This window comes from Balaenoptera physalus (genome assembly GCF_965194825.1).
Source record: "Balaenoptera physalus genome assembly, chromosome: 3".
Taxonomy (NCBI): domain Eukaryota; kingdom Metazoa; phylum Chordata; class Mammalia; order Artiodactyla; family Balaenopteridae; genus Balaenoptera; species Balaenoptera physalus.
The window spans coordinates 60,392,530-60,404,869 of NC_138890.1; the positions used below are offsets into that span (position 1 = coordinate 60,392,530).

The following is a 12,340-nucleotide window of genomic DNA, read 5'->3' on the forward strand; positions in this document are numbered from 1 at the left end:
TTTTGCTTAAAATGTGTAAAGGAATTCCCATCTTCTGGATCTTAGCAAGATCAGAAAACCTCTGTTTACTACAAGAATTGTTTCAGAAAGGAAAGTGAAATCTGGCACATGAAAAATCCCCTTTCTATCCGCTCTCAAGATAGTAACTTTGCAGACATATGCCATGTGTATTCCATCACAGCAAAACAATGCTGTCGTGCACTGGGGACAGATTTGCTGCTGCTGCTGAGGCTGCTGCTGCCACCGCCGCCTCCACCACCTCCTTCTGTTGCTTGGATAAAGCTGAGGCATGTGGCACTGCTGTGAGATTCTTAGAAGATGGGCAATTGTTCCTGGCTGGGACCCTACAAGTCGATTTGTACCATGAGGCTCTAAATCCTAGCTCCTCGGGCCCTGGGAACCTTTTTTTTGGAAAACACACATGGTAAGGACTCAGACACTTTCTGAAAGGGACAGGACAAGGAAAACGTGTACTCTCCCCCATCCCTTGCTTGGACGATCATTTAAGACAGCGGTCCCCAACCTTTTTGGCACCAGGGACTGGTTTCATGGAAGACAATTTTTCCACGGACCGGGGGTGGGGTGGGGTGGGGGGATGGTTTTGGGATGATTCAAGCACATTACATTTATTGTGCACTTTATTTCTATTATTATTACATTGTAATATATAGTGAAATAATTATACAACTCACCATAATGCTGACAGGAGGCGGAGCTCAGGCGGTAATGTGAGCGGTGGGGAGCAGCTGTAAATACAGATGAAGCTTCACTTGCTCGTCCACCACTCACCTCCTGTTGTGTGGCCCGGTTCCTAACAGGCCACGGACTGAAACCGGTCCATGGCCCTGGGTTTGGGGACCCCTGATTTAAGAGGTGAAGTGACTTCTCCCACTCGGGGAGGCAGGGTAATGCTATGATTAGGAGTGTCCAGAGACCTGCATTCCAGCCCCAGTTCCCCTACATCCTCATCTTGGAACCCAGAACATTTTACTAAATGTTTTTGGGCCTCAGTTTTCTCATTTGTTAAGTGGAAATAATAATAGGCCCAGGCACATAGAGATGTTGCAAGGGTAAATTGATGTGCGCAAAAGCTGCTCTCTTTGCACAGAGCACTTCTCCAGGTCACCGAAGCCTCCATGTATCCCCACCATGGCTACCCTCCATCCACACCCTCGGAGAGGGAACAAGTTAAAAGGTATCTGCTTCATCTTGGCCCTACCACTAATTTCTGTGGCTCCTTGGTCAGGCGATCAGGAGTTACACATGACGACCAGGGCCACTCTAGTGCAATTCTTTTTTTTTTTTTTAATTTTACTGAAGTATAGTTGATTTATAATGTTGTGTTTAATTTCTGCTCTACAGCAAAGTGACTCAGTTATACACATATATATTCTTTTTCATATTCTTTTCCATTATGGCTTTTCATAGGATATTGAATACAGTCCCCTGTGCTATACAGTAGAACCTTGCTGTTTATCTCTAGTGCAACTGTTTAGCTGCAGCAGGGGAGACCTTTGCACCCACTACCCCCAGAGCCTTATTTTGGACACCACCTTTGCCTGAATTTCTGGCTGCTTTGGCCACAGTCTAGATGAGAGTGTGCCTGTCGTCCACCTCCTGCTCCAGGCCCCTCCCTGGAGAGGCCAAATTGACAGCTCTGTAGGTGGGGGGTCCACCTGCGTCAGAGTGGGAGGGGCACTGTGTACACATGCAGTTTCCTGGGCTCCATCCTAGACCCACTGCTTCCGAATCACTGGGGCCAGGGCCTAGGAATCTTCAAGTAACAAGCCCTCTGAGGGAGCAGAGCCCATAAAAGTTAGCATTTATGGCCCTCTGGTGCCTCAAACTCTGTAGATGTTTTCCTCAACCTGTCTCTCCTCATGTGTCCGGCTTAACTGGACCACCGTCCTGCAGGGAAGCCAGGCCTTCAAGCCAGAGACCTGAAGTTCCCTGAGTTCGGGATAGTCCTGATTACCTCGTAGCAGAGTTTGGCCCTTCTCCCTGCCCCATTCGTCCTTGTTCAGGCCTTCCCTGTGATTTCACACCAGAACCAGTGGTCTTGCTCTCCATGTGCCCAATCTAGAGGTCTTGATCCGAAATATAAACTTGGCCCTAATACTCTCTTACTTAAAATTCTCTAGGGTTTCCCATCCCCTGCAGGATCAAGTCTGATGAGGCGTTTATTTATGTATTTTGGCCGCACCTCACCACATGTGGGATCTCAGTTCCCTGACCAGGGATCGAACCCTTGCCCCCTGCAGTGGAAATTCGGAGTCTTAACCAATGGACCGGCAGGGAAGTCCTTGATGAGGCATTTAAAAGCCTTTCTCTTCAACCTCAGATCTCCTGCCACTCCCCTAGAGGCAAAACTCCAACTAGACTTATGTTATGCTCAGGTCTTTGAATGTTCCATGGAGCTGCTCACCTCTGGGCTACTATAGACACAGCACCCTCCACTGGAACACCCTTTCTCCTACTCTTCCTTCAAGTCTTGGCTGAAATGTCACCTCCTCTGGGAAGCCTTCCCAGATGTTCCCAGGTAGTGGTGACTACTCCCTCCTCTTTCCCTGTACACGTCCCCAGAATATCACCCATGACCCTGTATTGCCTTTATTTGCTTATCTGTTTCTGCTCCACTAGACCCATGAGGGATTTGCATTTTATTCATTTCAAATTCCACACCTTTATTGGGGCTGATAAGGTCTTACGTGATCTGGCTTCTGCCCAACTCTCCACCCTGTCCGTACCACTCTCTGCCCTACCCACTTCACCTAGTCACACTGGCCTTCAGACTGGTCCCAAGATTATCAAACTTCTTCCTGTTCTGGGTCTTTGTTCCTGCATTGACCTTTTTCTGGAATGGACTCCCCTAGATCTTTCCATGGCTGTCTCCCTCTTGACATTCAAATCTCTGCTCAAATGTCACCTCCTCAAGAATCACTTGGCCAACCAATCAAAAGTAATCTTCCTTCCCCCCATTCTCTCTTACATACCATATTTTCTTCCCTTCGTAGCATTTATAGTTAATTCACTTTAAAAATCAGCCTTATTGAGGTATAATTTGCATACAATAGAATGCACATGTTTAAGGTGTACAGTTATGTGAGTTTTGACAAATACACAAGTATCCACCACTCTACGAAAGATATAGAATATTTCCATAATCTGTACAATTTTCCTGAGTCCTCTTTCCAGTCAATATCCTCCCTCCCCATGGCCAGCCCCAGTCAATCTCAGCTCTGCTTTCTGTTCCCATAGCTTCATTTTGCTTGTTCTAGAACTTCATTTAAATGTAATCATCCAGGGATTTCCCTGGTGGTCTAGTGGTTAGAATCTAGCGCTTTCACTGCTGTGGCCTGGGTTCAATCTCTGGCCAGGGAACTGAGATCCCACAAGCCACGCAGTGCAGCCAAAAACAAAAAAAACCAGTGTAAATATAATCATCCAGTATGTACTCTCCTGTCTGGCCTCTTTCACTCAGCATAATGTTCTGGAGGTCCATTCATGTTGTAGCATTTATCAGCATTTGTTTCTTTTTATTACTGAGTAGTAAGCTATTGTATGAATATACCACAATTTATCTATTTGCTTGTTGATGGACACCTGGGCCATTTCCAGTTTTGGGCTATTATGAATAATGCTGCTTTGACTTACAGACATAGAAAACAAACTTATGGGCTTCCCTGGTGGCGCAGTGGTTAAGAATCCGCCTGCCAATGCAGGGGACAAGGGTTCAAGCCCTGGTCTGGGAAGTTCCCACATTCCGCAAAGCAACGAAGCCCGTGTGCCACAACTACTGAGCCTGCGCTCTAGAGCCTGCGAGCCACAACTATGGAAGCCCGCATGCCTAGAGCCTGTGCTCCTCAACAAGAGAAGCCAATGTAATGAGAAGCCCACGCACCGCAATGAAGAGTAGCCCCCGCTCGCCGCAGCTAGAGAAAGCATGCATGCAGCAAGGAAGACCCAACGCAGCCAAATATAAATAAATAAATTAAAAAAAGAAAACAAACGTATGGTTACCAAAGGGGAAAGGGGTGGCAGAGGAATAAATAAGGAGTTTGGGATTAGCAGATACAAACTACTATATATAAGAGATAAACAACAAGGTCCTACTGTATAGCACAGAGAACTATATTCAATACCTTGTAATAAACTATAATGGAAAAGAATCTGAAAAAGAATATCTCTATCTATCTATCTATCTATCTATCTATCTATCTATCTATCTATCTATCTCTCTATGAATCACTTTGCTATATACCAGAAACTAAGATGACACTGTAAATCAACTATACTTCAATTTTAAAAAATCTAAAATTAAATAAATAAATAAATAAATAAATAAACCTGCTATGACAATTCATGACAAGTCTTTGTGTGGGCATACATTTTCTTTTTTCTTTTCTTTTGTGTGTCTGTGTGTATGTGTGTTGCTAGTAATTACCTTATTCACTTAATAAATATTTATTATGTACCAGGCCCCCGGGAACAGGAGTAGGGGCATGGGGAGAGGGGGACTGGAAAGAAGGAAAGCAGGACAATGGTGTGTTATGGAGTTGGTCACCACTGTGGGCAAGTGGGGCTCAATCCGGCAGGGAGGACCTGTTGAGGAGCAACACGGAGGGCACCTCAGAACTGTCCACCAAGCATCAGAGAAGCGAGCGTATATCTGTGGGTCCAGGGTTGCCCCAGTAGGGTTAAGTTCCTCACACTTCCAGGCCACAGTGCTTGAGTCCAGACACAAGCCTGGGCAGAAGGCAAGACCTGTGGGGAGCAGCTAACCCAAGGGGCTTTAACCTGCCCCAAAACTGGTTGTCATGGCGATGGCTGAGTAAAAGGTGGGCCAGGATGGGAGGAGGGTCACAAGAGGTCTCCGATACACATTCATTCAACAGATATTTATTGAGTGTCTCCTATGTGGCAAGCACTGTGTTAAGCACTGGAAACAGTCATCAAAAAGCCAATCCCTGTCCTTATGGGGGAGACAGACAGTAAACACTTCAGTAATTGATATAGTATCGTGTCAAGCAGAGATAAGTGCCTTGAAGAAAAATAAAACAGGGTAGAATTGTGAGCTGAGTGGAGGGATGGGGCTCATTTGGACCATCAGGGTAGGCCTCTGAGAAGCTGATATTAGACAGAGAGTAAATGGAGCGAGAAACTGAGTCACCTGGATACCGAGGTTAAGAACATTCCAGCGGAACAACCTTAGGGTGTCAGAAACAACAGGGAGGTTGCTGCGGCTGGAGCCGAGTGAGACCCAGAGGTCAGGAGAGAGGGTCTGGCAGGCCTCAGAAATGAGCTTGAATTTTATTCTTAGTGTGATGTGAAGCATATTTTAAGAAGGGTCGTGACACGGTCTTACTTACAGTTTAAGAGTTATGTGGGGTTGTATTACACGTGTATTAGAATGGCTGACATTTTTATAAAAAAGTGATAATACCCAGTGCTGGCAGGAATGCAGAGCAACCGTAACCCTCATACAATGCTGGTGGGAATGCAAAATGGTAGAGCCAGCTGGCAAAGCAGTTTAGCCATTTCACATAAATTTACACTTACCATGCAACCCAACAATCCCACTCTTAGGTATTTACCCAAGTGAACTGCAGCTTATATTCTCACACAAACCTGTTGCACAGATGTTCACAGTAACTTGATTCATAATCACCAAACACTGGAAACAATTCAGATATCCTTCAACTGGTGAATGGCTAAATAGTGGCACATCCATGTAAGAATACTACTTAGCAATAGAAAAGAACAAACTACCAATCATACATGCAACAACCTGGAGGAACCTCAAGAGCCTTATGCTTAGTGAAAAAATTCAATCTCAAAAGGTTGCATACTGTATGATTTCATTTATACAACATTCTCAAAATGACAAAACTATGGAGATGGAGAACAGATTAGTGGTTTCCAGGGGTCAGGGAGGAGGACCAGGGAGGCATGAAGTGGGAATGGGTGTCACTACAAAGAGGTAGCACTACAGAGTTCTTCCTAGTGATGTTAACAGTTGTGATGTAACAGTTATCAATCTCTTTTTAAATTTTAATTTTATTTATTTATTTTTATACAGCAGGTTCTTATTAGTTATCCATTTTATACATATTAGTGTATATATCTCAATCCTAATCTCTCAATTCGTCCCACCCCCCCCCCCCACCACCCTGCTTTCCTCCCTTGGTGTCCATACATATGTTCTCTACATCTCTGTCTCTATTTCTGCCCTGCAAACTGGTTCATCTGTACCATTTTTCTAGATTCCACATATATGCATTAATATATATTTGTTTTTCTCTTTCTGACTTACTTCACTCTGTATGACAGTCTCTAGATCCATCCACGTCTCTACAAATGACCCAATTTCATTCCTTTTTATGGCTAAGTAATATTCCATTGTATATATGTAACACATCTTCTTTATCCATTCATCTGTCAATGGGCATTTAGGTTGCTTCCATGTCCTGGCTATTGTAAATAGTGCTGCAATGAACATTGGGGTGTATGTGTCTTTTTGAATTATGGTTTTCTCTGGGTATATGCCCAGTAGTGGGATTGCTGGGTCATATGATAATTCTATTTTTAGTTTTTTAAGGAACCTCCATATTGTTCTCCATAGTAGCTGTATCAATTTACATTCCCACCAACAGTGCAAGAGGGTTCCCTTTTCTCCACACCCTCTCCAGCATTTGTTGTTTGTAGATTTTCGGATGATGCCCATTCTAACCAGTGTGAGGTGATACCTCATTGTAGTTTTGATTTGTATTTCTCTAATAATTAGTGATGTTGAGCAGCTTTTCATGTGCCTCTTGGCCATCTGTATGTCTTCTTTGGAGAAATGTTTATTTAGGTCTTCTGCCCATTTTTTGATTGGGTTGTTTGTTTTTTTTAATATTGAGCTGCATGAGCTGTTTATATATTTTGGAGATTAATCCTTTGTCTGTTGATTCATTTGCAAATATTTTCTCCCACTCTGAGGGTTGTCTTTTCGTCTTGTTTATAGTTTCCTTTGCTGTGCGAAAGCTTTTAAGTTTCATTGAGGCCCATTTGTTTATTTTTGTTTTTATTTCCATTACTCTAGGAGGTGGATCAAAAAAGATCTTGCTGTGATTTATGTCAAAGAGTGTTCTTCCTATGTTTTCCTCTAAGAGTTTTATAGTGCCCGGTCTTACATTTAGGTCTTTAATCCATTTTGAGTTTATTTTTGTGTATGGTGTTAGGGAGTGTTCTAATTTCATTGTTTTACATGTAGCTGTCCAGTTTTCCCAGGACCATTTATTGAAGAGACTGTCTTTTCTTCATTGTATATCCTTGCCTCCTTTGTCATAGATTAGTTGACCATAGGTGCGTGGGTTTATCTCTGGGCTTTCTATCCTTTTCCATTGATTTATATTTCTATTTTTGTGCCAGTACCATATTGTCTTGATTACTGTAGCTTTGTAGTATAGTCTGAAGGCAGGGAGTCTGATTCCTCCAGCTGTTTTTTTCCTCAAGACTGCTTTGGCTATTTGGGGGCTTTTGTGTCTCCATACGAATTTTAAGATTTTTTGTTCTAGTTCTGTAAAAAATGCCACTGGTAATTTGATAGGGATTGCATTGAATCTGTAGATTGCTTTGGGTAGTATAGTCATTTTCACAATATTGATTCTTCCAATCCAAGAACATGGTATATCTCTCCATCTGTTTGTGTCATCTTTGATTTCTTCATCAGTGTCTTATAGTTTTCTGAGTACAGGTCTTATACTTCCTTAGGTAGGTTTATTCCTAGGTATTTTATTCTTTTTGTTGCAATGGTGAATGGGATTGTTTCCTTAATTTCTGTTTCTAACCTTTCGTTGTTAGTGTATAGGAATGCAAGAGATTTCTGTGCATTAATTTTGTATCCTGCAACTTTACCAAATTCATTGATTAGCTCTAGTAGTTTTCTGGTGGCATCTTTAGGATTCTCTATGTATAGTATCATGTCATCTGCAAACAGTGACAGTTTTACTTCTTCTTTTCCAATTTGTATTCCTTTTATTTCTTTTTCTTCTCTGATTGCTGTAGCTACGACTTCCAAAACTATGTTGAATAATAGTGGTGAGAGTAGACATCCTTGTCTTGTTCCTGATCTTAGAGGAAATGCTTTCAGTTTTTCACCATTAAGAATGATGTTTGCTGTGGGTTTGTTGTATATGGCCTTTATTATGTTCAGGTAGGTTCCCTCTATGCCCACTTTCTGGAGAGTTTTTATCATAAATGGGTGTTGAATTTTGTCAAAAGCTTTTTCTGCATCTATTGAGATGATCATATGGTTTTTATTCTTCAATTTGTTAATATGGTGTATCACATTGATTGATTTGCATATATTGAAGAATCCTTGCATCCCTGGGATAAATCCCACTTGATCATGGTGTATGATCCTTTTAGTGTGTTGTTGGATTCTGTTTGCTGTATTTTGTTGACGATTTTTGCATCTATATTCGTCAGTGATATTGGTCTGTAATTTTCTTTTTTTGTGGTATCTTTGTCTGGTTTTGGCGTCAGGGTGATGGTGGCCTCATAGAATGAGTTTGGGAGTGTTCCTTCCTCTGCAATTTTTTGGAAGAGTTTGAGAAGGATGGGTGTTAGCTCTTCTCTAAATGTTTCATAGAATTCACCTGTGAAGCCATCTGGTCCTGGACTTTTGTTTGTTGGAAGATTTTTCTTTTTTAATTAATTAATTTATTTATGGCTGTGTTGGGTCTTCGTTTCTGTGCGAGGGCTCTCTCCAGTTGTGGCGAGCGGGGGCCACTCTTCATCGCGGTGCGCGGGCCTCTCACCATCGTGGCCTCTCTTGTTGTGGAGCACAGGCTCCAGACGCGCAGGCTCAGCAATTGTGGCTCACGGGCCCAGTCGCTCCATGGCATGTGGGATCTTCCCAGACCAGGGCTCGAACCCATGTCCCCTGCATTGGCAGGCAGACTCCAAACCACTGCGCCACCAAGGAAGCCCTGTTGGAAGATGTTTAATCACAGTTTCAATTTCATTACTTGTGATTGGTCTGTTTATATTTTCTATTCCTTCCTGGTTCAGTATTGGAAGCTTATACCTTTCTAAGAATTTGTCCATTTCTACCAGGTTGTCCATTTTATCGGCATAGAGTTGCTTGTAGTAGTCTCTTAGGTTGCTTTGTATTTCTGCCATGTTCGTTGTAACTTCTCCTTTTTCATTTCTAATTTTATTGATTTGAGTCCTCTCCCTCTTTTTCTTGATCAACCTGGCTAAAGGTTTATGAATTTTGTTTATCTTCTCAAAGAACCAGCTTTTAGTTTTATGGATCTTTGCTATTGTTTTGTTTCTATTTCATTTATTTCTGCTCTGATCTTTATGAATTCTTTCCTTCTACTAACTTTGGTTTTGTTTGTTCTTCTTTCTCTAGTTCCTTTAGGTGTAAGGTTAGATTGTTTATTTGAGATTTTTCTTGTTTCTTGAGGTAGGCTTGTATTGCTATAAACTCCCCTCTTAGAACTGCTTTTGCTGCATCCCATAGGTTTTGGATCATTGTGTTTTCGTTGTAATTTGTCTCTAGGTATTTTTTGATTTCCTCTTTGATTTCTTCAGTGATCTCTTGGTTATTTAGTAATGTATTGCTTAGCCTCCATGTGTTTGTGCTTTTTACATTTTTTCCCTGTAATTGATTTCTAATCTCATAGCGTTGTGGTCAGAAAAGATGCTTGATATGATTTCAATTTTCTTAAATTTACCAAGGCTTGATTTGTGACCCAAGATGTGATCTATCCTGGAGAATGTTCCATGTGCACTTGAGAAGAAAGTGTATTCTGCTGTTTTCATATGGAATGTCCTATAAATATCAATTAAATCCATCTGGTCTATTGTGCCATTTAAAGCTGTGTTTCCTTATTAATTTTCTGCCTGGATGATCTGTCCATTGGTGTAAGTGAGGTGTTAAAGTCCCCCACTATTATTGTGTTACTGTCGATTTCTTCTTTTATAGCTGTTAGCAATTGCCTTATGTATTGAGGTGCTCCTATATTGGGTGCATATATATTTATAATTGTTATATCTTCTTCTTGGATTGATCCCTTGATCATTATGTAGTGTCCTTCCTTGTCTCTTGTAACATTCTTTATTTTAAAGCCTATTTTATCCGATATGAGTATTGCTACTCCAGCTTTCTTTTGATTTCCATTTGCATGGAATACCTTTTTCCATCCCCTCACTTTCAGTCTGTATGTGTCCCTAGGTCTGAAGTGGGTCTCTTGTAGACAGCATATATATGGGTCTTGTTTTTTGTATCCATTCAGTGAGGCTGTGTCTTTTGGTTGGAGCATTTAATCCATTCACATTTAAGGTAATTATCGATATGTATGTTCCTATTACCATTTTCTTAATTGTTTTGGGTTTGTTTTTGTAGGTCCTTTTCTTCTCTTGTGTTTCCCACTTAGAAAAGTTCCTTTAGCATTTGTTGTAGAGCTGGTTTGGTGGTGCTGAATTCTCTTAGCTTTTGCTTGTCTGTAAAGCTTTTGATTTCTCCGTCGAATCTGAATAAGATCCTTGCGGGGTAGAGTAATCTTGGTTGTAGGCTCTTCCCTTTCATCACTTTAAATATATCATGCCACTCCCTTCTGGCTTGTAGAGTTTCTGCTGAGAAATCAGTTGTTAACCTTATGGGAGTTCCCTTGTATGTTATTTGTCATTTCGCGTTGTTGCTTTTAATACTTTTTCTGTCTTTCATTTTTTTTTTTTTAAAGAAATTCACGTTCTTTTATTTATTTATTTATTTATTTATTTATGACTGTGTTGAGTCTTCATTTCTGTGCGAGGGCTTTCTCTAGTTGTGGCAAGTGGGGACCACTCTTCACTGCGGTGTGCGGGCCTCTCACCATCACGGCCTCTCTGGTTGCGGAGCACAGGCTCCAGACGCGCAGGCTCAGTAATTGTGGCTCACGGGCCCAGTTGCTCCGTGGCATGTGGGATCTTCCCAGACCAGGGCTCGAACCCGTGTCCCCTGCATTGGCAGGCAGATTCTCAACCACTGTGCCACCAGGGAAGCCTGTCTTTCATTTTTGTCAGTTTGATTACTATGTGTCTCAGCATGTTTCTCCTTGGGTTTATCCTGCCTGGGACTCTCTGTGCTTCCTGGACTTGGGTGGCTATTTCTTTTCCCATGTTAGGGAAGTTTTCGACTATAATCTCTTCAAATATTTTCTCGGGTCCTTTCTCTCTTCTCCTTCTGGGACCCCTATAATGCGAATGTTGGTGTGTTTAATGTTGTCCCAGAGGTCTCTTAGGCTGTCTTCATTTCTTTTCATTCTTTTTTCTTTATTCTGTTCCGCAGCAGTGAATTCCACCATTCTGTCTTCCAGGTCACTTATCCGTTCTTCTGCCTCAGTAATTCTGCTATTGATTCCTTCTAGTGTATTTTTCATTTCAGTTACTGTATTGTTCATCTCTGTTTGTTTGTTCTTTAATTCTTGTAGGTGTTTGTTCTTTAATTCTTCTAGGTCTTTGTTAAACATTTCTCTTTTTTAAAAAATAAATTTATTTATTTTTGGCTGCATTGGGTCTTTGTTGCTGCACACGGGCCTTTCTCTAGTTGCAGCGAGCAGGGGCTACTCTTCGTTGTGGTGCGCAGACTTCTTATTGCGGTGGCTTCTCTTGTTGTGGAGCATGGGCTCTAGGCGCATGGGCTTCAGTAGTTGTGGCACGTGGGCTCAGTAATTGTGGCTTACGGGCTGTAGGGCGCAGGCTCAGTAGTTGTGGTGCACGGGCTTAGTTGCTATGCAGCACGTGGGATCTTCCTGTACCAGGGCTCGAACCCGTGTCTCCTGCATTGGCAGGCAGATTCTTAACCACTGTGCCACCAGGCAAGCCCTGTTAAACATTTCTTGCATCTTCTCGATCTTTGCCTCCATTCTTTTTCTGAGGTCCTGGATCTTCACTATCATTATTCTGAATCCTTTTTCTGGAACGTTTTCTATCTCCACTTCATTTAGTTGTTTTTCTGGGGTTTTATCTTGTTCCTTCATCTGGTACATTGTCCTCTGCCTTTTCATTTTATCTATCTTTCTGTGAATGTGGTTTTCGTTCCACAGGCTGCAGGTTTGTAGTTCTTCTTGCTTCTGCTCAACAGTAACAATCTTGACTGTGGTGGTAGTTATAAGAATCTCTACTTGGGATTTAAGTGCATAGAACTAAACATACACCTCCCCCCCGACACGCACAAATGAATGCAGGTTAAAAATTGGTCAAAACTGAATAAGTTCTGTTGTCTAGTTAACAGTAATGTACCACTGCAAGTGTCCTGGTTTTGATATTTTACTACAGCTCAATGTAAGATGTCATTTTTATGGGA

At 41.9% G+C, this 12,340-nt stretch overlaps 1 protein-coding gene across 2 annotated transcripts in view; it reads right to left on the minus strand.

Annotated features, from left to right (window-relative positions):
- Positions 1 to 12,340, minus strand: part of CYSTM1 (cysteine rich transmembrane module containing 1) — a 108,000-nt gene that overhangs the window by 77,781 nt on the left and 17,879 nt on the right. For both annotated transcript variants that reach the window (XM_082454329.1, XM_082454328.1), the window contains exon 3: positions 693 to 746. In XM_082454329.1, coding sequence (XP_082310455.1) covers positions 693 to 746 — 54 coding nt within the window. The remainder of the gene's footprint in view (positions 1 to 692; positions 747 to 12,340) is intronic.